We start from the raw sequence: 26,906 nt of genomic DNA on the forward strand, positions 1-26,906 counted from the left end.
GCCAGCAGTGCTTCCAACCCTGTTACGATGGCAGGAACACGCAGAGCTCGCCGCCAACGAGCCTGTCACACTCCTCGAACCGAGAGTGGTGAGCGACGACTTCACCCTTTTTCCCGGATCCGGGGTGTGGGAACTCCAATAGACGACACGGCTTTGGGCATTTGGAGTACAGTGAGGACAGCGCCATGGTATTGCGCACGAGTAGGTCGCCCGTCGGGTGAGAGCGGGCACTCTTTCACCGCGAACTTTGCCGCGTAGACACGGATGAGTAAAATGGAACCACAGAGCCTGTTCTAGACTTGTTTACGTGTGTTATACATACTTGTATTTTGTGTGTTTGTAAATTATTTGCACACCCTGGTATAGAAGGGATGTAGACAATGTCAGTTCTCAATGGCTTTCTCGCTGTGTGTTGTGCCCTGCACTCACGAACCGCCGTATGTAATATACCGTCCCATTGTCTTAGTGCGGCGTTAGTTGAGGCAACACGTACGTGAAGGGTTTATGAATAGCGAACCGCTCCATATTTGCAATTTCTGCGTTTCTAAGCGTCTCGCCACCAAGGAGAACTGGCATCAGAACGTTATCCCACATCAAATACCCCTCGGCTAGATGCCCAACGCCTCAAAGCAGTAGCTCGGCGCCTTGTACACCGCTCAAAACGTGGACACTGGATGAACTGGCGCTCTTCGCTCGGACCATCTTCGTCCAATGCCTCTATTTAGCGCACCTTCCGAGTAATGGAAGTGGTCGGCGTGCTGCAGAACCCGCAGCCTGCGCACTCTTAGCATTGGGCCACACACCAGCACTATTCGCGAAAACTGTCGCCCACGCCCTTTTTCCTGCTTTGGACACAGCACCGCCTCCCTTCGTTGTTCAAAACTGCCTTTCCGCGGACGCAGACACGCCTCGTAGGCTCTCTGACATCGAGGGTATGCAAGCTGCCTTTACTATGACAAACTTTTTAGCTGCAATATACCTGTTGAAACCATGCAAGGCCCCAGGACCCAATGGCATACCGCGTGAATTTCATGAAAACACGGAAGGCAAGGTTCTCGATGTGCTATTGGGGCCCATAAACGAAACTTGGAGCCATCCCTGATTCTTGGCGGCATGCAGAAATTGTCCCGTTTCCAAAACCCGGGAAGCCCCAAAACAGTATCGCTCACATGCGCCTAATAGCGCTAACCTCAACGTTAGGCAAGCACATGGAGCATATGCTCGTGACAGGTATCACATGCTGACTCGAGCGATACTCCTAGTATCATCCTGGCCAAATCGGCTCTGTGCTCATCTGGGCGCAGAAGATGACATTGCGTACCTTTCTCTTATGGTTCTCAACGGAGGCCGCTCCCGACGAATTTGGCCGTTATGGCAATGGTTATTCGTAGCTTAAAACGACAGAAAGCTGAGCTAGTTCGTAAGGATTCATAATGAAATGAAAGGGTAAGCCGCTCAAACAGGGACACGAGAGAAGAGAAGTGCACAAGACGCACATCGAGTATCAACTGAAGGGAGCACTGACGCGAAAAAAGAAAGAAGACACAAAAATCATCTGCGCCAGCTCTGGAATGGTAGCACCACGTGTCAATCGAGCACACGTATCGGTTTACGTCAGAGGTAACTGTTAAGGCATTTGAGCTGTTCCTTATGTAAGGTAATTGAAAGCTCACTCACGTACGCACTTCCACCATTATAGATATGCCATGCCTCCACCATTAGACACGTATCTTCTTTGCTATGCCTGTGCAATATCGCGCATTCATCTAACTCAGGCGTGCAGTTACAAGCTTGGCAGTATTTGCAATGTAAGAAAAAATTAGAAGCTGATCCGCTGGTTAACGACCTTTTATGTTCCACTAGCCTCTGATTGATACACATCCCCGTTTGCCCTACGTTGAAATGGGCACAGCTAAAGTGATCTTTATATACCACACTCATGCGGACAGTCAGTAAAATTGTTGTTCTTGATGTACATCACAGCAGTTTTGTGTCGTCTTTCTTTTTTCGCCTCAGTGCTCCCTTCAGTTGATAGTCGGCGTTCGTGTTGTCCACGTCTCTTCGCTTGTGCCCAAGTCTGCAGACCTTACCCCTTCTTTGCATTATGATATTCAGATAGCGTATGACCATGTGAGTCACAAAGCAACTGTTGGGATTCTTCAGTGGCTTCAGTTCATTAGCCGTGTCTGCACATTCGTCGAAGCCTTCCTGCGCACTCGCACCTTCTCAATTCGCCTGGGTGGCCAAGCAGCAGATCCGTACGTCGCACATCTGGGTGTCCCTCAAGGATCTGTGCTCGCACCAGTCTTTTCAACATTGTTTTCCTTCCACCAGCTTAGAAACTAGCGACCATATATAACGCACACTACATAATGCATACAGATGGCATCACTGTTTGGCAAGATCATCCTGAAATCTGCCCCCAGGAGAACAAGCTCTCCAAGAGGCCCTAAACATGACGCACAACTGATGTACTCAGAGAGGGCTTGAAATTTCCAAGGGAAAGACGACGTACATGTCAGTAGCAAACAAGTATGGGCACTCATCGCTTTACTAAGTATGGGCGCCGTCGACTGGCACTGTGCCCTCTTCAGTTAATTCTGGACCAACCGCCACTACACGAAGCTTCAACTCTCAGTGCACTCAGCCCTGAATTGGATTCCTCCGGATCTGGGGGACCATGGATCAAGAATTGAAAGCAACAGGCCGCAGGAACAATACTGTTGATGTATCGTATTGCAAAGAAACCTGCCGGAGTGAGCACCAACATGACTCGCCTTCTTTCCGTTCTGTATTGCAACCATGACTCGTCTACAGAGCCCAGTTTCATCATATCACGATAGACGAATGGGCTCGCCTCGATTCTATTAATCACGAAGGCATGCGATCCATAACGGGACTACCATGTCTCACTCTGTTGCCAACCCTGCATTCCGAGTCCCAACTGAACACCATCGACGAACTCATGCACAAACGTCGATGCGCGCGCGCCCTAAAGCCAGAAAATGTCTGCTTGGCTGCTCCACTTGCCTGGTACATGGGACACCAAATAGACAATCCAGCTTCTACGAGACCCGTGTGCATCCGTGGAATATGGCACAATTAAGTGACAATAATCCTATTGGTCATCCGTATGGCTGGGTCCCTGGCTAGGAGAATGCCCAAGTTTCCCGCCTTCGTCGCGCGAATCATAATCACGACGATGGGAGTCTTGTGGCATACAAATATGTCAGTGTCAATGGCATAATAATTTTCACAGCTCTCGTGTGTCCATTGATACCACAGGCAGGCCAGACATGCTCGTTTGTTGTCGATCCTGCACCATCGGCCTATCTCGCCGAGCTTGCCGCATACGAGGCGGCTTGGCAGCGTTGCTACCTACTGTTCAAGCTGTTCGATACTCTTATCATTCGCACAGACTCGACTCAAGCCATCCACGACATACGTAGGCTATCTCGGTTCACTCTACTCTCAGATAGCATTCACCGTCTTGCGGCCTCTATGAATGTCCTGATATGCGTCCAGTGGGTGCTTCGAGCAGCCCTGCCAGCTCTCCCTAAAGCAGATTTGTTAACCCACCAACAGAATATAACTTACCTAGTACCGAATTTTCCTGAAAACACCTGCAGACGACTGATCCGGGAAAAGGAAAACCTCCGACGTACCAAAAGAGCTCTTATAACTCCGTGTTGATCAGACCTCCATGGTAGGGTAACCCGCCGAGAGGAGGTTACGTTAAGGAGGCTACGTGTCGGGGTCACGCTCACCTCGTCGGTGACCGCTGTCTGACCGCAACAGTACCATGGTCCTTAGGGAGCATCGTGCCTATTTTGGGACACAAAAATCCAGAATGTGACAGTGACACACCTGCTATGGACGCGCCCAGGACTTCATCGAAGGCGTCTCCGCTACCTCCGGGCAACAGGCCTTCTGCCTGGCCACCCACCCGGCCTTGAACGTTGAATTAATTCATTCATCGTTCACTTCTAGATTTTTTGCACGATTCGAATCTGTCCGTCTACTTTCAACATTTTTGTATTATGCCTAGGTGCAAGCTATCGAATTAAAAAAGAGTAGGCAAACTTATTGGGAAATGTATTAGCGGAATATAAACAGAGGGAAGGTAGAGCCGCGATGGCGGAACAACCACACGAGCGCGTTTTCGATCCTTCTTCAGCACCGTGTGGATGAAGCAGCGCACTGACCAGGACAAAGCTGAGAGACACAAGAGTGCACCACACTCGCTGCATATTCAACTGCTTTATTTTAGAAAAAAATACTTTATATTTAGGTATATACCGGTGCACCCTCGAACAGCAAAACAAGATTAGAAGTACTTTTAAAACCATGTACACGCGCACACTCAGGCGTTAAAGATAGGCAACACATTTAACACCGTGTGCTCCAACCGTTGCAACCATAACGCATTTTATTTTATGGTTAACAAATTTATTCTTGTGCCCTTCCAAAAAAGTCACCTCAAGGGTTTACACTAGAACATAAGGTTGACTAATATAACCCTTCTTACTTTTGTTAATGTGGAAAGCTTTGACTATTTCCCTTGGTCAGCTGATTCTTATGGTGAGAGCGAACTGTAGGGTCTCTGAAAAGCTGCAGGCACCCATAACCTGGACAATGACTTTTAATGTGAGAATGAATGGGTCCCCCCAGTGACATTCCGTGTTCTAAATGTTTCGTGTTCACACACCGACTTGTTTGGCCGAACTGTGAGGGTCGGTGCTTCAGAAAGATGAAAGCACGTGCCATCCTCGGCTATCAGTTGTGGCCTATGGCCAGTCAGCCTCAAGAGCATGTTCTATCGCGTATGTGCGTAAGCGTCTGCGGCACAGATAGACATATTTATTGTCTTAAAATTGCTACCTCCTTACTGTAGAGATTTCTTCTTACATCGGCAGCTAGGACAGTTCAAGATTTGCGAATCGACTTAAGCTTACGGTCGGCGGAAGTACTGAAGTTCGCGCGTTTGCTAGCATTACATACAAGCCTTTTGTCGACTAAAACATTCGTCTTCGCAGTGGCCGGCATTGCGAACTTGCTAATCTCAGGAATGGTTTTAGGTTCGTAAACACGCTTTTTTTTTTGTAAGAATACTCTTGCGATGCGATGCGATAACTTTATTTGGAATCCGGCGATTGAGAGGCCCGGGCCTGGGGCCGCCTAGATGGCCACTGGGAGCTGCTGCTCCTGTGTGGCTTCCTTGGCTCGCTGGACGGCCCAAAGTTGGTCTTGGAGTTCTGAGCTGAGCAGCACGGCCGACCACCGCACCCGTAGATTTTCTGGGGAGACTGCCATTTTATTTTGATATATTTCACATCCCCACATCATGTGTTGAAGGGTGGCTCTAACAGACTTGCATAGCTTGCACATATCGCTCTCGTATATATCGGGGTAGAAAGTTTTTAGTTGCACGGGACTCGTATAAGTTTCTGTTTGTAGTCGCCTCCAAGTAACGGACTCAGCTCTGATCAGTTTAGTGTGAGGCGGTGGTAATACTCGCCTCCGATTTTGATAGAATTTGGTAATGTCACTAAATATTGTTAATACATCTTTTTCTCTCCAGATTTCCTCCTCCGCGTTCTCCTGACCGATGGAAGTCACTCTTTGCTCAGCTCGGCGAGTAAGACCTCGAGCTTCGCGGTGTGCTACCTCGTTGAGGTTGACTGCGGGAATGTCTGGAGTCGTATGCGCTGGGAACCAGATCAATTGCCTGCCGTTCTTCTCTGCATTGGAGAACTTTGCTTCATTGACTCTGATGATATGCCATGCCTCAGGAGAGATCCTACCTTTTGCATAATTTCTAATGGCCGCTTGAGAATCGCTAATGATGTACTGAGCATTCGTGGAGACCAATGCTAGTGCAATGGCTACCTCCTCTGCGGTCTCGGAATGTTTGGTATTAACTGATACGCTTGTAAGGGGTTTTTGGGTGTGATCTACGATTACTGCTACATAGCTATTTCTGTCTGGGTATTCAGCCGCGTCTACGAAGGTTGCTCTGTCGCCTGACCCAAAGCTTCGGATAATTTTCTCTGCTCTACTCTTGCGTCTGCCGTCGTTGTAACCTGGATGCATGTTCTTGGGTATATTTGGTACTAGGAGTTTGTCACGAATTTCTCTCGTTATCGTCATCTTTTCGCCGTATAGATTGTGATAATTCATTCCTAGTTTGCTTAGTATATGCCGTCCCGTTTTGGTTTTGGTTAGTCGCTCTGCTTGAGATGTTTGTTGTGCTTCTATGAGTTCGTCCAGTGTGTTGTGGAGTCCTAACTTTAGCAAGAGATCCGTGCTCGTACTGATGGGAATCCCTAGCGCTAGTTTGTATGCTTTTTTTATCATGTTGTTAATTTTACGCTTTTCAGCTGCAAACCAATTGTGGAAGGCTGCTATGTATGTGATCTGACTGATTACGAATGATTGTATCAGCCGTATGATACTTTCTTCCTTCATACCTTGGTGCTTGTTAGTAATTCGTTTGATTAATCTCATGGTGTTTGTCACCTTTGTGTCTAACTTCATTACGGTTTCCCTATTTGTGCTTTTGTTCTCGATTACCAGACCCAGCACTTTGAGCTGGTTGACTATTGGGATATTCCGCCCGTTCTTGGTGTGTAGCTTGATTTCCTCATGAGCCTTGTTTCTGTCGTATCCTCTGGGAGGCCTGCCTCTAAGTGTGGGGCGGTACAATAGAAGTTCAGATTTCTCTGCAGAGCATGTGAGGCCTGTTCCTATGAGGTGTTCCTCTACTGTGTTAATTGCAGTCTGGAGTCGTTGTTCTATTCATCCGTCACTGCCATCACAGGTCCAGATAGTAATATCGTCCGCGTAGATTGTGTGATTCAGGGACTCTATGTGATTTAATTTTTCGGGGAGTCCCATCAAGACGAGATTAAACAGCATCGGCGAGATGACAGCGCCTTGCGGCGTGCCGGCCCCCCCCTATGTCGATCTCGGGCGACTTGAGCCCTCCGACGGAGATGACTGCTTTCCTATCTGATAGGAAGCTCTTGATGTAGTTATACGTCCGTTGCCCTAGTCCTATTCGTTCGATGTTTTCCAATATGGTTGCGTGGTTGGCATTATCGAAAGCTTTTTTAAGATCAAGGCCCAAGATTGCCCTTGTCGAGCGCGTGTTATAATCGATTATCTGATGCTTAAGTTGGACCATCGCATCTTGTGTCGAAAGATTTTTGCGAAATCCTATCATTGTATCTGGGTATATGTTATTATCCTCTAAGAAGTTGTCTACTCTGTTTAAAATTACATGTTCCATTAATTTTCCGACGCAGGATGTTAGGGAGATTGGTCTGAGGTTGTCAATCTCAAGCTTCTTACCAGGTTTTGGAATAAGCGTTATCGTCGCTTTCTTCCATTGAGCTGGCATTTCTCCCTTTACCCAACACTCGTTTATGTATTCTGTTAATTTGGCTATCGATTCATCATCCAGGTTCCTGAGAGTCTTGTTGGTTATACCGTCCGGGCCTGGGGCAGATTTGGTATTTAACTTTTGTAGGGCCGCGCGGATTTCTGCCTCCGTGAGTTCCTCGTCTAATTTTGCGTTTGTATTCCCGTTGTAGCTAGGATAGATGCAAGGGGGTGCCTGTTTTAAGTATTTCTGCTGTAATTCATTGAGAAATTCCTCTTCTGTACCCTCATATGCGTGTATTAACTTATTAATGGCTTGCATGTGATTTTTCTTGTTATTGTCATGGTCAAGCAGGAATCTGAGCATGTGCCAGGTTTTGCCGGTGCTTAATTGTCGGTCCATGGAATTACATATCTCGTCCCATTGTTGTTTGGTCAATTGCTTAGCATGTTCTTCTATTTTTTTGTTGAGGAGTGCTATGCGCTTTCTTAAGTTTCTGTTATGCTTCTGACCGCTAACTCTATTCTGAAGCGACTGCTTAGCTTCCCACATGTGGAGAAGTCTGCTGTCGCATTTATCCAAGTTAGATTCAGGTGGTGCTATTTTTGTGGCAGCTTTGACGTCATCACTGAGCTCCTTAGTCCATTGTTCTATGTCTGCGATTGATCGTTGTTGTGTCTTCTCTCGCGTTCGACGAAACAATTCCCAGTCTACTAATTTGATCTGTCGTTCCTTGGGTCTATTCGGCCCTTCTCTGACGTGTAACTCCAATATGCGGTGGTCACTACCCAAATCTTCCAGTGTGTTGTGCCACGTCGCCTTTTCAATATTCTTGGTAAAGGTTAGGTCTGGGGTTGTGTCCCTGTTTAGCGCCGTGCCTACTCTGGTTGGAGTGGCGGGGTCTGTGACGAGCGTGAGGCCTAATTCTTGCGAGTCGTTCCATAAGTCCCTTCCTTTTGCTCTGGTATATGAGTATCCCCACGTGGTGTGTGGGGCATTAAAGTCTCCTCCTATAACTACCGGATTTTCTCCAGCAAGTCGGAGTGTTTTCTGGAACAGGTTCTTGAATTTGTGTTTATGTAGCATGGGGTTACTATAAATGTTGAGAATAAATAAGCTACGTCCTGTCTTTTTTTGTGGGATGAGTTCCAATAGAATATTGTCAATGTGCGTTATGCCTGTGTTGTGCTGCACGCAAGTTATGTTTCTTTTTACCAGCGTAGTTAATGCCCTGGTGTCCCCTTCGGCATAGCCAAAAGATCTGTATCCTGCTAGCTTTGCAATCCCGTGTGCTTCCTGCAGAATATTCTTGCGCCGAAAATTTTTCTTAGGTTGCCTTAGTCAAATCTTCCAGCTTTGCTACTGTGAACGCGTTCTGTATCTTGTCTGTATTCGAGAACTTCAGTTCGCGGCATGTTTCGGCATTTGTCGTGCCGTGCTATAGTCGTCATGCCACCAGGCTAACATCGCGAGCGACAATTAAAGCGTTCAGGCTTAATTCGCCACGCACTATACCACTTAATTCCTCGACTGGTGGTACCAGTGCTCTATAGTTGGTAGCGGCACGCCGCAGGCCCTCAGGAACATCAACAGACTTTTGTTCTACACTAGAACTACGCTTACACGAAATGCAGTTTTATTCAAGTTACGGTCTTGAATTAAGCAGCAGGCTGGCGTACAGGTACAAGGCATTTTATATTGTTTTAGCTTATACTCCGTAGCAGTCAATGCTGTGGAGGCTGGAGAGACTTCTTTCAGTAGCTCCGTTCGCACTGATAGTTCGATTTTCTTTAATTTAAAATATGCGCAAGTGTTTTTAAATAGGCTCAGTGTTGAACAAAACAAACTTCAACCCTTAGAAACGAACACCCTGTGGTATTCGGCTGCTAATGACACTTGTTTCAGATTATGTTTATTTTTGTTCTTCTTTTCAGGTTTTTTATTTGCAACCCGCCGCGAGGAGCTGCACGTGCGTGCTTGTGCGAGCGAACGCCATTGGTGCGCAGTGAAGCCTGAACGGAACGCGCGGAGTCATAGAGTTTATTCAGACAAATGCCTAGGGCGCAGACCAAAAGACAAGTGGATGCTTGACAGGGAGTCTGCACCCTTCATGCTCTCATTCCAGAGCACAAGACATTCAGCGCATAAAATAAACACTAAACTAGATGGAAATACAGAGTGGTTGGTTAACCTTGGTTAACTTGGTTAACATAGGTTGGCTAATGTTGGTTAACATTGGTTAACATGATCAAACTTATTGCGTAGCTTCCACAACACTGAGTGCTATGTATGAAACGGAGTATGGTGCTCGCAAACACCACCTCACTCTACAAACAGCTGCACCCTATGGGGTGTACATCTGCCACACAACAATAAAGGTCATATACCTTGCTTGCGTTTCCTTTCTTGAAAACGCCGCGCCCGCTACGTTCCTGTCGGCAATGCAATATCATGCTGATGAAGCGCAAGCCATTCATTACTGGGAAGTACTGAGCTCGCAGCGTTAAAGAAAGGAAATGCGGACAAGACAGATGACGTTTATTGTTGTGTAGCAAGATATGACTCAAAGGGTGTAAACTTTTCTTAGAGTGTACCATAGAGCTTATACGCTCAAACAGCGCACTGTTACCGCATTTATCTACGCTAGCAGAACAGCAGTGGGTAACTTCAACGACACAATACTTTTTCACTATTGGAAATGGGCTAATCGTATCTCTACACGCTTCATTCGCAATCGAAAAACGTGCCGGTGGAATATGCCGCTTCAAGCGGGAACAACATCGAAAGTGCCCCATCCGGCCAGTTACCCCCGAATTCTTAAACCCGCCTTCACTCAACGCTTCTCCTCGACTCAGCCAAGTCGAGGCGACGGAGCTTCCTTCGCTCAAGGCACCGTTGCTTTTCATAAACACTACTCCACCTCTCCTCCGCCAAGGAACGCCTTGAAAATGCGCCCTTGACTCGAGTGAAGCGCACCGAGCGAGAAAAGCCTGTGATATCGAGACTATTCCTAAATCTGCTTATCAAAACTGCAATTGTTTAAGACAAATATATCTTTCCGTTAATTCTTCTCCCTAATCAAACGACTTCATGGCGCTATGCACAACTTTAGCTCGGCAACGCTGCCGCTGTGAGCATTCGACTGGTAGATAGAGTGGGAGCTGTATTTGAGGTCTGAGAACAATCGCACCCCAAGAGCTGAGAGCATGACGCATGGCCGAAAACCAAGAAAGTTTGTCGCCGGCATTTGTTTGCTGTTCTTTGTTTCCTAGTGACCCATCGGTAGTCCACGCTCCAGTTGTTAATCGGGATTATTATGAGTGATTTTGTGCGTGTGTGTATGGTGACCGAGCAGGATTGACTTCGAAGGAGGCCAGAGATGGAACGCCCGATGGGCAGCTTCGTTTACCTGCAAGATTCAAGACCGATTGGCACTGAATGTTTGCTGAAAGCGACAAGAGGACAGAAAATACGGCTGAGTAAGCCATTTTTGCATAGAAGCATGTTATATTGATGCGGTTGTCGCGAGGTTGCTGCGGCGCTCTCGATAAAACGTTTCCAATGTGCTCAAGCACGACTGTTGTTCATGTTGCGGGCATTAGCACCTGATGAATATTTCAGGCATCATAAGCTTGGGGGAGCGCAAATAATTTTTTTTCCTAATCGCAGCTTGTGGGAAATTCGACACGAAAGTCTGTTATTGGTTCCGCTTTTTAAACAAGAATGCAGAATTTACCTATCGGCGCCTATGTCGAACGATCTTTCCAGTATCGCGTATGAAATGTTACAGTATTGAGGAGAAGACGTTGTGGTATACATGTGGCAGAATGCACATGGTTATGTGCGTAGCACCGGCAGGTTGAAGAAAAGCATTGAGTCCTGTACTTTGTTTTGGAAACCGTGGTGGTTAGTCGGTTTGTTCAAATTGCAGCACACATAGTCAATGACCAGCACTGGTGCCTGCATTTCCCGTGCTTCCTCACTTCACATACACGCTACGCAGTGTTTCATCTTCTGGACATTCACTTGTCAGTAGTTCATCACCGGCATTAGTGTTTTTCTCCTTACCTTTTTCAATGTGCTATCTGGTAGCATTTGATACCCGTTCCATACACTGTGCTTTAGGTTCACGCTGTGGCCACCTTTTTTTAGTTGTGCTAGGTATTTTCATTTCCGCTGCTTAGGTACACTGATTTTACTTAGCGCGCGAACGCCCCGCGTACAGAAAAAATTTGGAATTCTGGTGCAGGATGTGGGCTTTGGAAGGACCAGTTGATGAAAAAAATCTGTCTGTGCTTCACAGGAAGGCTTGTGGCAGACCTGAAAATATCGATGGATACGGTGCCTGCGCTCTTAGAATTGCACCAGCCGGCTTCCCTGTAAGAGCCTAGGTGCTCAAGAAGTACTTGACTAACCTAGCCGGTAATTAGTCTGTGCTTGTTTTCATCAACTTTGCAATAATATTGATGTTACGTCTCTCTACATTGACAAAATGGCGAAATAGACACCGTGTTATTTCGAACCACAAACATGAAACAGCTATAACATAATTAAATAAAATGCATATTTTATTGCTGTTCAACTGTCATATAAACTTGCTTTGGGGACCATATATTTATGATTATGATGTGCGAAGTCATCAGCTGCCCATGATGCGTTGCGATTGCGATGTGAGCTTGTGGGCTAACACCCACAATTTGTGATGCAGCAGTTTCGTAGCATTTGTAGGCAGCACTTTCGTATGCTGAAGCTACTTTAGCATGAGCTAATGTACATTAAGAAATATTCCATAATTTTATGGGTAATCGCAGCTTGTCTGAAGTAACGGTAGAGACGCACTCTAAACTGTGTTTCGCATTAGTTGGCGCATTAGGTGGCATCTCGCATTAGGTGGCGCAAGCCAGACACCAGTACCAATGGTCGTTCAGTGTGTGGTGCGGTATCTATGACGGAATAATTATTGGCCCCATATTTATTACCGCATGCTCACTGCTCAGCGGTACGTGAACGACACCTTAGAAGGCCTACTCAAAATTTTTCGCTGTGATCTTCCTCTTGCGTTTTTAAAGCGAACTTGGTATGAGCACGACGGTGCACTAGCTAACAACAGCAGCCTCGCCTGAGCCTGGCTTGACGATGCCAGTGGCATGGCCTGCAAGGTGACCGGACTTGACACCTCTTGACTTCTTCATGTGGGGACATGTGAAAGACCGAGTTTACCGCAAACCTACAACTGCACCAGAAGCGCTAAAGGCAAAGATTCCTGAGGCCTTCAGCGAAATGCCGTCTTGCGTCATCAAAAAAGCTATATCGGACGTGCTGAAACGGTGCCAATACTGCAATATGGCAGAGGGCGACTTGTTTCAACATATTCTTTAGACCGACAACACAGCGCATAAATCTCTACAACCGTTATCCATGAAAAAGAGCCATTTGTGTGAAACTTTTGTACGACGTGGAAAAGGACCCTAAGTAATATGAAATTACAAATTCTCTGACGACAACGAATGGACAGGAAGCTAAAAAACAACCTTCCGTGTCAGTTTACAATTCTTCCTTGTGTGACAACTAGCGTAATTCCCACGACGTTATCAACATTGTTGTAATGCATGTTTGCTTGTTCGGATCTTGCTCCCAAATTCGAACTGATTAGCTTGTCACTTTTCCACTGCATGCATTCTGCTAGCGTAAGAGTGCAATTATCGCCGCAGAAACGGGAGTCGCACTGTATGGCAAGTGCCGCCCGAATCCACTGGCATTTAACTACACACTTAGATAAAAGTACACCCTTTGGGGTGTAGATCTGCCACACAACAATAATCGTCATCTGCCTTGCTTGCGTTTCCCTTCTTCAGAATGCCCCGCCCCCTACTTTCCTGTCGGGAATGCTATGTCGTGCTGATAACGCGCATGCCATTCGTTACTGGGAAGTACCGGGCTGGACGCGTTATATATAGAGAAAGGAAATGCGGACAAGACAGATGACGATTATTGTTGTGTGGAAATAGGGTGTCATTTTGCTTAAGAGAGTAGGAACCAAGCACAACACGAAGCTCTATCGTGGGCAGCACGAAAGGTGCGATGCGAGCGATGTTTTTCACCAAGCACGGTTTAGCACGGCTGTGATCATTGCCCACCTCCATGGAGTTTCGTTTTTGCCGAATAAAAACGGCCACGCTAAGTCTATCTCCCTGGAAGTGCCTGGGTTGGGCAATATTTATGGAGCTCCACAACTTTCCTATTGACGCCTGAACGTTTCAAGCTATATTTTAAAAAAGTTGATAAACTTATCTCGGCTGTTTACTCAAAAAAAAAAGACGAGCAACACATTGGTACTGTAAGTTTAGATAAACGATAACAACATCCACGCCATTTCTGTTCTGAAGAACTCATAGGTTTTTTTCAATATCTTGGTCCAAGTTAGCTGAGACACCCTGTAAATTGACAGCCTTCCTCTTGCTGCCATTTGCAGCTGCCAAGGCCAGGATCATGTTTTCCTTCTGCTCATTAGAGAAAGGCCTGGCGAATGGGGTGAAACGAAACGCACCTTTAAGCCTTTGAACTTACGTTGTCAATTCGCAATTCCGGTGATAAATATTGTGACAAAAAAAAACATCCGTGCAATTTATCTACGCGAAGACAGCAACTATCACAGCTCGTTTTCAACTACCACCAAACGCCATGTGTTACTTCGGCCGGGGCGTGGCAGATAGGGCACTAGCTTGATCACGATGTTTTTATTTCCTCTAGTTCCTTCTCGCTAACTCAGAAGGAGCCTGTTCGAGTGTGGTGCTTTATGATACAGGTGGGAGCGCAGTAATGTGGTACTTTTGATATTTCGCGGCATTCATTTATCAGACGGAAAAAGGAGTACGCAATTAGTACGTCGCTGAAAACACTGCAGTCAGATCTCCCTTGGCTGTGCCTACAAATGTCTTATTGGCGCTTCTATTAATAAAAAGCTACCTCTGGATTTGGATGATTATTTAAAAGTACCTAAATAAATCACAGTAACAAAAAATAACTGACGTCTACTACACATGTACTGGAAACAATAAACACAAGGTCTTCTTCGAGTAATGCGATTGTACTTTTGTTTTTAAATCTTTGAGCGTCATTTTAAATTGGGACACCCCGTATATATTTATGACCTCTGTATGCACAGGGCGATGTTTCCATTCCTAAATAATGTTGTAAATTAATAGAATGTTTTCTAGTTTTTTTTTTCTTGAGTCGCTAGAACTGTTTACTGGAAAGAGTGCCAATACTGAAACTCATATCATTCACGTGCATTTCACACGCCTTTGATAAAGGACTGCCGAAGGGGTCACTGCTGTCGCACGTTTTTTCTGGGTCAAAAATGGACGCAAAGTAATTTGAAGCAAGGTGAATATACAGCAACATACTCATTCCCTAGGCATAGGCTATCCATACCTTTAAAAACAATTGTTGATTGGCTAACTCCTCCTCTTTGAAAAGTATAATAATCTTTGTCCTGTATATATATTTAGATATTATATCTGCATAGTGTTTACAGCGGAAATACCAAACAATAAAGTGAGAAAATGCAGATGAGGCTGCCGCCGCTGATGCTTCTAATGCGCTTGTCATCCTATCGTCTACCCGCCGTGGTTTCTCAGTGGATATGGTGTTGGACTGCAGAGCACGAGGCCGCGGGATCGAATCCCTGCCACGGCGGCCGCATTTCGATGAGGGCGAAATGCGAAAACATCCGTGTACTTAGATTTAAGTGCACGTTAAAGAACCCCAGGTGGTCGAAATTTTCGGAGTCCTCCACTACGGCGTGCCTCATAATCAGAAAGGGGTTTTGGCACGGAAAACCCCATAATTTAATTTTTAATTTATACCTATCGTCTTAATTTGAAGAAATAAAGTGAAAGTATGGATTTGAAGCCGTCCACGACAACAATGATGCAGTAACCTATTCCCCCAATAAAATTTTAGGGGAAAAAGTGGAGCCAAACCAAAAGGAACCTCTAATGGCGTGGGTGACAATGCTCTGGTCACGACAGTTTGGGGGGGGGGGGGGGGGGGGCTTCGGCATCACCCGGGGGAGGGCGGGGCTCGGCCCCCTTCACCCCGGAAAACTCCGGAGGGGGCTCGGACACCATAGTCGCCGCTCTGGGGTTCATCTTTTCTGATTCTACCTCAAATGTGACCCTTGAAAAGCATGTTGCGATTTGGGACACTAATAATCAGCGCCTCTCTAGTCACTACTCCAGCTCCCATTCGTGTCTGTGTTGCGCTGTTTATGCAAGATGAACGTAAAGCAGCTCGCCCAATTGTCAGTTTTGTTAAGGTTATCACTTTCTTTTATCGGGATGGATGAAGACAAAGAGGCGCAGCGTTGCTTGCTTGCTTGGCCCTTTGAATTTTCCAGGCTTCATTGCAATAATGAAACAATAACAAACAATTTTAATATTTTCCGATGCTTTCCCTAATAACAGCCATTTACACCATTTTGGAAACTAGAAAAATTACATTTGACCGCCATTTTCTAGCGGTTAATAAAATGCGGTTCTGTTTCTTTCATCATGAGTTCCACGAAAAAAGAAAGACCCAGCCTATGGAATATTGGTACAGCACGCGCATCACAACCATCACAACCGTAGGGCTCGAACCCAGCTAATCAGCGAGCCTTCATGCGTGTTGACAGCACTTGCATATAGACTCCCTACAGCTAATGACGAGGTGCATTTTAATTTTGTTTGCGTTGCCTGAGGCATAATAACGTGATGCCAAAGAGATAGCGAGATATTTCCGGCTTATATAACGGCTTAGCACAGTAATGTTGGGGTCTGTTTTTCAAAGGAGAACTGTCCATGCAACGACATGGCCACCAACCTGGCAAGGTTTCGGTCACTTTCTGTGCACCCTCCAGCTTCTTGTCGGCGACAACCAACGTCGCACCTTCGCCGGCTAAGGCGAGACATGTGGCCTCGCCGATGCCGCTGGCGCCTCCCGTCACTAGAGATAACCGTCCGACGAGAGACATACCTTTCGGAGCCACGCTTAAGGTGAGAGTTCCCGCAGAACGCCGTCGATGCCTTATCGCAATGAGTGCGACCGCCACAATTGCGACGAGAGTGCTTATATCAGTGGTTGTCGGCGTCCGCCATGTATTTGCGTGTCTTTCTTCGACAGTTTTTGTACGCACGAGTGAACAAGCCGGTCTCATGCACAGGTACCTCCTCCCTGATTGGCTCGCTCTTTTACCGAAAGAAGAGGAGCTGGAAGACCAAGAGGAGACATGTTACGCGCTTTCTCCCCAAAAAATATTCTGACACATCAAAATACGATCGCTGTGATAGGTTATCCTTGCACCTGACATGAGGTTTAAGATAGATTTCAGTAACTCCCCTCCCCTCTTATTCAGGTTAAGTTATTAACTCATTCTTCAAGAACTTATTTCGCACTAATACGTTGTGATTCAGTCAAACTTCTTGAAATATCCCGAATTTGGTCTCTGACTTTTTAGAATGCAATGTAGTACAGTTTTACCGATAATAATTTAACTAGGACCGATAAGAGTGGCCTCGAAATGCATGACATCACGGCTAGCTCTTGCCGGAACTTCAACGCGGTGGCGCCACCTGTCTTTGGTGTTTGCGTCTTGAATGTCTTGGGCTCGCGAAGCGTCTGCTTGCATCAAGAGTGCTTTTCTCGTGTATATATTTACGCATATATATTTACGCATAAGGGCAACACTTCTTTTCAAGCGCTTGGTAGGTAGAATAGTGAGAACAGTATCCCTGCTAAGAAAGTCCATAAGAATGTTGTTACAACGCGGCGAAAGTGACGAAAAAGAAAGGAAGCGCTGATAGACAAAAGGGAAGCAGGTGTAGACCTTTGATTCGCCACGCCCGTAGTTGTTTGATCTAATCAGCGGCCTCAGTTCATTGGTGCAACCACTACCCGAGTTCGTGCCAGCCAGGTTTAGGATGTTCTGAAACATGCGCAAAAGCAAATTTAATTAACATTGACACAAGGGCATAGCCATAGGTGGAGGGGGGGAGGGGGCATATGCGGCTTAAACCCCCCCGCCGATATTCTTTCCTGCTGTCATGCACCACCGACGAAAGCAACCCTGGCACCGGAATTAATTCTGGCTTTTGGGTAGAATGTATTTTTTACGCTGGAAAGGACATTTCGGTGCAAACATTATGAACTAGGGCTGAATTTTGTGGTAACCCCCATCCACCTGGAGTCAGTTAACGCCCGAAGAGCTGCATCCGAGCACAATGTTTCAAGGCCGTTTCGATGACGAGTGAGCTCGTCGTGGCATCTTGCAGAGGCCGCGGAAACTACGGGCCGTATGAATTTCAGTTCCGAAGCTTTATGCAAATAAAGTTGTCATAAACTTTTGATGCGGAAGGTGCATTGACATTTCGAAAATCGTGTTTTAAATTTGCAATTTCTGAACTTTGTGGGTTTAATGTTCTGATATTAAAGGTGTATCGACTTTTCTTAAGTCGTACATCGGACCATACAACGAGACAAGCTAAATCAACACGCTCTCATAGTATAAGTTGGCAAAGCACGCAGCGACGTCCCATGAGACGAATCGTTGTGGCGGTTCATTCGCGCCGACATGCCACAGAACAGAATAGCAACATTTTTTTCTCTCCTGCGCCAAAGCACCAATGTCAAGACATTAAAGCCGGCAAAGGTAACTAAGTTCTTATTTATGTTTTATAATTTGACTTTTATTCGCGCGGACATATTCAGCCTGCTCAGTTTTCTTGTTCTCGTTACTCGCGAGCTGCCAGAACCATGTGGCCCCAACCACCTCATGGCGCACTTTAGTGTGAGTTCGTTTTTCTCTGGCCGAATGGATTTTGGCCTGCCAGAGTTTTGGACGCTTTCTGGATAGCAGGCGAGAAAGAGAAACAATTATCGCTCGCTGCCATCACTGTGGGGACTCGACGGATTGTAACGCGTTCGCTTGAGAGTATCACCTTCACTTCGATGTTATGGCAACCTCTCCGGAAGGTCTTTTATCTCGCCGGTGTAGGATACCGAGCAGTATGCGTATGGTTCTCTGTGGACCAAGCGTCTCACCTTTGCTTCGATATTCCTTCTGTAGCAACATTAGATGCCACAATTAGGCATTCCATTGTGGCCAACATGCTGTCCTCTGCGTTCCTTTTTTACACATCGGTGCCCCCGTTCCACAAAAGAAAAAAAAAACATTTTTGCGGGGCAGGGAATTGCCGCATGGTGAATGTTCGGTTTCGTTACTTTTGCAGAGAGTGATGGGCCACGGGACTCTGATACTCTCAATATATTGTTACTGGCTACTCCCTATGTAGGGAGGATTTATCGGTACGCAACTGACAGTCCTGAGCGCCAACCGAGGTTCCGTAATGGCCTAGGCGAACGTCTTCTTCTTCCCTCTCTTACCCCATGTCCCACTCCTGCTGGTGGCACATACCCAAATAATCAAAGATTTCCACACGCGGAACACATTCCCCCGTGCAGACGAAGCCCACCAGGTAAGCCAAACAGCATCTGAAGGGCTGCAGGGCTGTTTGTTGCCCGCTGCAGGGCTTCAAGCGGGCAACATGGATCACTTCAGTGTTTGAAGTGCGTCGACCATTTGAAAGGAGACGCGCTATGCGGTACGTCTATTCGCTAATACGGTCTAACACAACATAAGGTCCAACATAGTGGGCCAGAAGTTTTTCGCACAACCCACGTTTTCTAGTAGGTGTCCACAGCCACACTAAGTCACCTGGATCATGTGTGACATGCCGGTGTCGGTGGTCGTAACGTGCCGTCGAGCGATCTTGGGAAGCAAGAGTGCGTAAATAAGCGAGAAGGTGGGCTTCTGCTCGACAGATGGTCTCAGATATGCTGGTTTCATTGGGGTTCATAAATGGGAAGATCGTATCAAGGGTATCAAAGATCGTATCAAAGTGGCGGCCAAGCGTAAAGGAGAAAGAAGGGGCTGTATCCGGTAGTTTAGTGCTGGGCGGTGTTAACGAGTTACGAAAGGTAGCAACGAAAGGTAGAACGCTGTCCCAGTTCTTGTGATCCCTCGAGACGTACATAGACAACAGTTTCGTGAGAGTTTTGTTGGTGCGTTCAGTAAGGCGCCTTGTTCGTAGTTAGTATGGCGTAGAGTGTCGAAAACTTCAGCAACATAGACGAAGGAACTCTTCAATCACATTTGTAGTAAACCGTCGCCCATGATCGCTGATAACGACTATAGGAGGCCCGTGTCGGATAATGATAAAACGTACAAAGAAAAGGCACATGTCAGCTGCAGTAGCCGCTGGTATCGCAGTTGTCTCACACTGGCGTGTCAGGTGGTCAGTGCACACAACGATGGTGTAATTGCGCTCAGGCTAGCTTACAGAGGCTAGTCTACAGAGGCTTACAGGGTAGCTTACTTTGGTATCAAAGCGTTGAATAAGAACAGCGCCGAAACCAATGCCGCCAGCATTCGTGTGGACTTCTATGGGAGCTAAGGGTTCGAAGTGTTTGAAAACTTAATGGGACGTTAAACGGAACTTCAGTTAAGGATAAGCACACGCATATTATGGGGCCCAGTCAAAGTCCACGCCTTTCTGATGCAGACACGTCAGCGGATGCGCGATGTGAGAAACTCCGAGAATAAATCGCAGGAAACATGAGCAAAGGCTCAAGAAACTTCGCAGCTCTTTGACTGAGCGAGGCTGCTGAAAGTCTTCGACCACAGCCGTTTTCGGTGAATCAGGTCTTATGACCTCTTTGTCCATGAGGTGGCCTAGAACTAGTGCTTGGCGTTGTGTAAAGTTATATTTCTTGGAGTTTAGTGCCAAGCGTGCTTTGCCTAGGCCCTCTACTACAAGACTGAGGTGAGCGTTGTGTTCACTAAACGTGCGTCAGAAAATCACATCATCCAGATAACACAAGCAGAGTTCCCACAAAATTTGGTCCATGAAGCGCTCAAAAGCTGCAGGTGCGTTACATAACCCGAATGGCATCACATTTAATTCCAGAAGTCCGTCTGGTGTACCGAATTCCGTTTTTTCCTTGTTCGCTTTGTGCATCGGAATCTGCCGGTATCCGGACCGCAAGTCTACAATCGAAAAGTATGAGACCGAAGAAAGGCAATCTATAGCATCATCAATGTGTGGCAAAGGGTATACGTCATTCTTGGTAACGGCGTTGAGACGGCGGTAGTCAACGCAAAATCGCCATGTGCCATCTTTCTTTTTGACTAGAATTACTGGGGCTGCTTACGGGCTACTTGACTCTTGGATAACGTTTTTCTTTAGCATATCATGGACTTGGTCATTGATCACCTTGCGCTCCGAAGGTAACACCCTGTATGCTTTTTGTCGCAGAGGCTGGTGAGATACCGTGTACATGCAATGATGCACACGAGAAGGTGGATAGGATGGCGGAGCCTCTTGCTGAGAAAAGTCGAACACTGCAAGTTGTTTTCGTAGAATATTTGCCAGTTCGTGACGTTCGTTGGTACTGAGCTATTTGTTTATCATAGCCATCATGTAAGTGTCCTTGGCACGTGAACCCGATTTGGACTCATCCTTGGCATAAGGGGCTCCTGCAAGGAAGGCGAACGCCAATACTAATGTTCACGAAAGGCCGCAAGTTTCAGACCCTCCGGTAGTATAGGGGTTCATTGGAGTAATTCATCGTCCATGAGACAGTACGCCCGTCGACAGTACAATAGGGCACTAGAACATTCTTAATGCGACTAAGGTGAGTGGGCTCTGTGGTAGCGTCAAATGATCGCTCGGTTGTAGGAGAGCAGGTGACTGGGACACATATGGCAGACAACGTCGGTACGTTATCTGCGTACACACAAAGGGCACTTTCGCAACACGGTGGGTGTTCCACAAATACGGCGGGAAGGCTTGAATCTACATTAATTTCTCCCGTTCGGCAATCCACATTGGCACCACAGAGCGTCAGAAAATCGAGGCCCAGAATTATGCGTAGCATTAGGTAAAACTACGAACTCCGCGTTAAACGTTTCACAACGCCAGCTAACTTCTGCGCTGAACACACCTACAGGGTACAATAGTTCTCCACTCACCCTAACAAGCACAACGGTACGGTCTTATGAAAACAGCACTTTTCGTCCTAGTAGGCGTTTGAATGCATAACTCCTTACAGAAACGGTCGTTCCAGTATCCCTAAGGCTAATGTTGAGACGCCATCTACACGGACACAAACCTTATTTTTAAACATGTAAATTGGTGGAGGCATTACTGTCATAAAGTTTGTCCAGCTGCCTCACCTCCAACGGTCACGGTGACGAGTTTTCTGGTGAACGCGATGGGCAGCGGCGCCGGGGAGATGGTGACCGGCTTACGCGAGGGGCAGGCGGTGGTGTGAAGCTCCAATTGTAGGCCGGTGAATGGTTTCGCAGCGTTCTCAGAGTCTCGTTGGACATACCGCGTGGATAGTGTACGCACGGATAACACGTTGTTGGCCAGATATAGTTGATCGGTCATTCCTCGGGGCTGGTGGCGTCAAGGGACCACGTTGCAGTACCTGCCGTTGTGGCCCTCACTACCACAGTTGTAGCAGAAGGGCAGAGTACGCTCGACGAAATGCTGCTGAAAGCGCTCAGCGGGCAGAGGTTGTCGAACTGGGTACGGCACCTCAGCACGCGGAACACGAGCAGTCCGCCTCTGCATCAAGGCTGGGGTGGAAGCGTTGCTCATATCGCTGTTCTGACGGATATGTCACTGGATGTGTCCACGTCGTTCCAGCCACATGGACGTCCGTGACACACACAGATGGCTGCAAAGTAGCGCGTGGTGCTGCGGGCACCGAGATATACCGGGTACGTAACCGGCGGTTGAACTGTATTGCACACAGTTTCATTGTGTCGCCGCAGTTCACGTACCATTCCCGAATACTAGGGGCAAGGTCGACGCTGGCGACAGTTGTAATGTTTGCCAGTGGTCAAAATTTGTGCACAGTACTACGTGTATTCAACGTCACAAATGTACGGCAGTGACGCAAAACATCTGAGATGGACGTGAGGTCATCTCTACCTATCAGCAAATTTTATACGTCTTCTCGGATCCTTTTCAGAACATGACCGACTCAGTCTTCCTCAGATATCCTCTTGGTTGGTTTATTTTCTTCCGCAACTTCAGCATTTCCTGTATATAGGTAGTGCAGGTCTGTCGGAGTTTGAGCTCTTTGGGCAAGTGTTCTCCGCGCACTTTCCTTTTTGACATCAAAGTCGCTAAACCATTTTCCTATTTCTTCAACAAATAGTTCCCATGTTGTTAAGGACTCTTCGTGATTCTCGAACCACATCAGTGCGGTCTCTCTCAAAATAAGACGACGTTGTCAAGCTTCGTGACCGAGTTCGAATGGTTATATCGGTTCACCCGATTGTACTGCGCAAGCCGCTCGTCAACGTCTGCCGCTCTTCCCGCGAACGAGCGTGGTTCCATGTAGTGGTGTGCGGCAGCAGCTGGCGTTGACCTTTGCGCGGTTGCAACTGGCGCCGGGTCTGGTCCTCCGTTCTGTGGCATGATTGTTGTCGGCGAGAGACCGGCTAGACGGCGGCTCCGGCGAAGTTCAAGCAGTTGCGACTTCGTAATATGGCGACGTCGTGTACCCAACACCTCCACCACTCTGTTACGGGCTATTCTATGTGTAGCGATGGTTTATTGATACGCTACCGACAGTCCTGAGCACAAGCCGAGATTCATCTTCCATCCGTTATCGCTAGGCGAACGTCTTCTTCTTCCCTCTCTTACACCATGTCCCACTACTGCTGGCGGCACGTACCCAAATCATACAAGACATTCACGCTTGTAACAATATTTTTGCGATAGCAATTATGTGGACACTTCAGGCGCATATATTGGCGTCGCCATCACCGACATTTTCCGTGTAAACTCCGAAAGCGGAAATTGAAGGTATGATGGCAGCTAGTCTGGTCGGATAAATATAAGCTGAATAAGCGCGCAAAGACTGCGTGATTTCAACGGCTGAACGACTACCACTACAAACAAGAATATCGGAGTACAAGGCTAAAGTCCGTATGGTGGAAAATGATACCTTCTGTGCCCTTCGCCGACTGTAGTTCCTGTGCCCTGCGGAATTCAGTTCAATACACCTACACGCAAACTTTCAAGCAAGTGTGAGAACACGGAATAACGACATCATGCATCATCCCAAGGTGGAAAGGCTGCGTTCATTCTGAAAAGGTACGTCCCCAAGTTTATGAAGAGGCTATACACGACCTTTCTTCCTATAAGCCTGATACAGCAGAACTTTTGATCCTTAGCCTTGGTCTAAACTTCAGCGCAGGGCTCACACGAGATACGATTTAGCTGGTTCACGCTGTTGAAAAGGCTGTAAGCTAAGTCGATGCCCCTAGACGTGAAGCTCGCACGTGTGTTATGAACGTGCTATCTAGGCTTCAAAAGCCTTTTCCGAACCCCGCGCTGTAACTAGAGGAACATCAGCCAATCGGCCGGCTTTGAAGCAATTCAGTCATCGTCATTCTTTCGGCTTACAAAGGAAACGCAACTGTTTTGCTTGGTAGTGGTGGCTACAACTAAAAGATGCTGGAGGTTAGTGACGCCAATCCCTATACTCACCTGACGCGTGATCCCACAGGAAAACTACTAAGGTTCTTACAAAAGCTTCAAGCTGACGTCTACAATTTGGTCCCACCCCAGCATAAATCACTCTATTACCGACTACTTTGTCGCAAGGCATCAGCTCCTACGCTTTATGGTCTACGAACGATACACAAGCAAGGTTTTCCTATGCGGGCCATTCTCGACTATACTCGCTAACGTCTGTACAATCGTTCCGGTTACCTACCCCGGATCATTTCGCCACTAGTTGGAAAAAGCGGCACTCAGGTACACAATTCTGGCGTCTTTATGGAAAAGATCCGGCAAGTTGTTCCTGTTCATGATGACGTCACGGCCTCATTTGATGTCCCTATTCACAAACGTTCCAGTAGAACTGGCTGTAAAGGTTTGCACCATTGTCATCAAACTGACGTGTCGCTGCCCGATAGGTCTCCGAATGACGTTCCAGACCGGTCCTGTCTGAATAGGTTATGTTTGTCGAATAAATGCTTCGTCTTTGAATTGTTACCTGCAAACGCATGGTACGGCTATAGGGTAGCATCTATATCAGTTTCTGCTGCGAATATGGTCATGGAGAACGTCGAACACTGGGCTTTTGCATCTTTTAGCCCTTCTCCAAAGATTTTCCCGGAATGTACACACGATTTATTCTGCATAATTCACAAGGTTCCTCTCGCTGCCTTCACTGCTCGTCTTAACAGCGTGGAAGGGGCGGTTCAGTTTACTGTCGAGCAAGAAGCATACGGCTGCTTAGCGTTTCTTGATGTTATTCTCAAGCGCGGCGACTCTGGCCTTCCTTTCAACGAACAGACATTTCACACAATATGTCTGTTCCTGCTACGCTGTTGCAGTAAGCAACAACCGCTTGCACAAGACAGGAAGACTGCACGTGCGATACTAGGAGTATCTGTGAATACTTAACAGCTTCTTGCTACCCTCCGTCCTTTTTGTCATCAGTAAGAAAATAAGTGTTGCTCCTAGAAAGACAGCGTTATACGTCGTCTCCGAAGAAGTGAGCTGCCGTTCCGTATGTCCCCGCCACAAGCGAGACCATCGTTCGTATCGTGTGCAGGTACGAGGTCAAAATTGTGCGTGTGCCAACCGAAAAGTAAGGAACATTTCAGTAAATGTAAAAGAGTAATTGTGACAGCAAACGTTCCCGGGTATGGTCTATGCCACAACGTGCGAGAACTGTGATTACAAGTAAATTGGTGGGACAGGTGACTTCAAAAAAATGGCTGTGGCTTAGGTAAGGTTAAGCCCAGGATGCGAAGCATACTAGCCTTTATTTTAGTTGTTGAACCACTGTTTAGCCTGGTGAACTGCTGTTGCTTGGCTATATTTGGTTCGGCTAGACGAAGAAACAACTCATGCATTACTTCTTCGCCTTCAAGAGTGGAACGCGACAGCGTTCCCGTCGACCCGCCAAGGGGTGTAAGACAATGGGCTACAGGGCAGCGACTACGCGCCCCGCATTGGACGCGGTGAGCGTCGAGCAAAGCAGCGTTCGGCGCGGCAACGAAATGTGCGCCTGAGCAAGAGACGCACGCCTTAGAAACAGCTCGTTTCTAAGGCAACACCGCATTCACTAGAGGCACTTTTGTACCGCTTTGAAGCATCGTACTCGTGGCTCAGTGGTAGCGTCTCCGTCCCACACTCCGGAGACCCTGGTTCGATTCCCACCCAGCCCGTCTTGCAAGAGTTGAGCCAAAGCCACTTCTCCTCTGTCGTGACGTCACGGTGTCACGTGATTTCATGGCGACACCGGCGCGCCTGAGGAGCTGGGTTGAGCTCTCGTAATATGCTTCGCATAAAAACGCGTGAGGCAGCATGAGTATGATGTAAAAAAACGGCACGTGGCCTCGAGTGCCCTTGCTGAGCATGTGAACTCTACAGGCCACAATATTGACTGGGCAAGTGTACGCGTCCTCACCAAGCAAAAGAAGCTTGCGTCACGCCTGCATCTAGAATCCTTGCACCTACATACCACGGCGCGCACGCTAAGTAGGCATGACGGTACATTTCCGATGTTGTGCCCTTGCTGCTTGCGTCACGTACTGAAATGTACTTAAATACGTTGTATCTCTGTTACGAGTTTCATTGTCGGTGAACCTTATTGTCGGTGTACCCTGGTCGGTGTACCTTTTTGTGCTTATTCATCAAACTTCAAGGGCCGCAACACGGTCCCCACGCGCCACATGCTGCATGTGTGAGTGACAGTGTTGAGCGCTGACAGCGTTGAGGGATCGTTGAGCCGACGATGGTAGCTCAGTCTTGAGTGAACAAGGGAGAAATGCGGGAAGGAAGCGCGCCGTCTTTCGTCACGCGCGATGCATCGCGAAGGGTGAGGGGAAAGGAGGGGGCGGACCTTAGGATTCTGTGATCTCGGAATCTGAAATTTCGCTACAAGTTTATTTGCCTTGTTCGATGCATTATATACACTGACTTTTGTTTCCATACGTAGATTTATTGGAATATATAGTCAGGATTAAATATCTTGCTGGGAGCTTTTGTGTATACATGCAGTGAACTTTCTTTCCAGTTACACTTTTTTGTCCTTTATCAAGGTGCATCTACGCATTTGTATATTCCATTGTATCTTCGCATTTCTAATGTATATTTTGCAAAACTCCTGCTTTATAGATGTGCACTCTGTTCCGACTATGATTTTGGTGCAATTACAACAAACGACCACTGACAGCTGCTCCTGCTCAATATAGTGGAAGCAAGGACAGCACAATTCAGATTTTCCCCTTGCCGTTGCATATGTACAAAAATGTAAAGAAGGCTCTTGAATTACAAAGTTTCATTTCAGTATTTCTCTTCAACTTGTTTATTTCATGGCCTTCATGTGTTTCCTATCAGCGGCATGCACTCCTTTGCTCATTTCGAATTGACATAGCTCTAAA

At 47.0% G+C, this 26,906-nt stretch overlaps 1 protein-coding gene across 1 annotated transcript in view; it reads right to left on the bottom strand.

Moving 5' to 3' along the window:
* Nucleotides 1–17,345, bottom strand: part of LOC139049639 ((3R)-3-hydroxyacyl-CoA dehydrogenase-like) — a 44,885-nt gene extending 27,540 nt beyond the window's left edge. The window contains exons 1-2 of the mRNA XM_070525287.1: nt 17,253–17,345; nt 16,250–16,635 (exon numbers count right to left, since the gene is read on the bottom strand). Of these exons, the coding sequence (XP_070381388.1) occupies nt 16,250–16,583 (334 nt within the window). The 5' untranslated portion in view covers nt 16,584–16,635; nt 17,253–17,345. The remainder of the gene's footprint in view (nt 1–16,249; nt 16,636–17,252) is intronic.
* Nucleotides 17,346–26,906: the final 9,561 nt, after the last annotated feature.

Source organism: Dermacentor albipictus, chromosome 9 (genome assembly GCF_038994185.2).
Source record: "Dermacentor albipictus isolate Rhodes 1998 colony chromosome 9, USDA_Dalb.pri_finalv2, whole genome shotgun sequence".
Taxonomy (NCBI): domain Eukaryota; kingdom Metazoa; phylum Arthropoda; class Arachnida; order Ixodida; family Ixodidae; genus Dermacentor; species Dermacentor albipictus.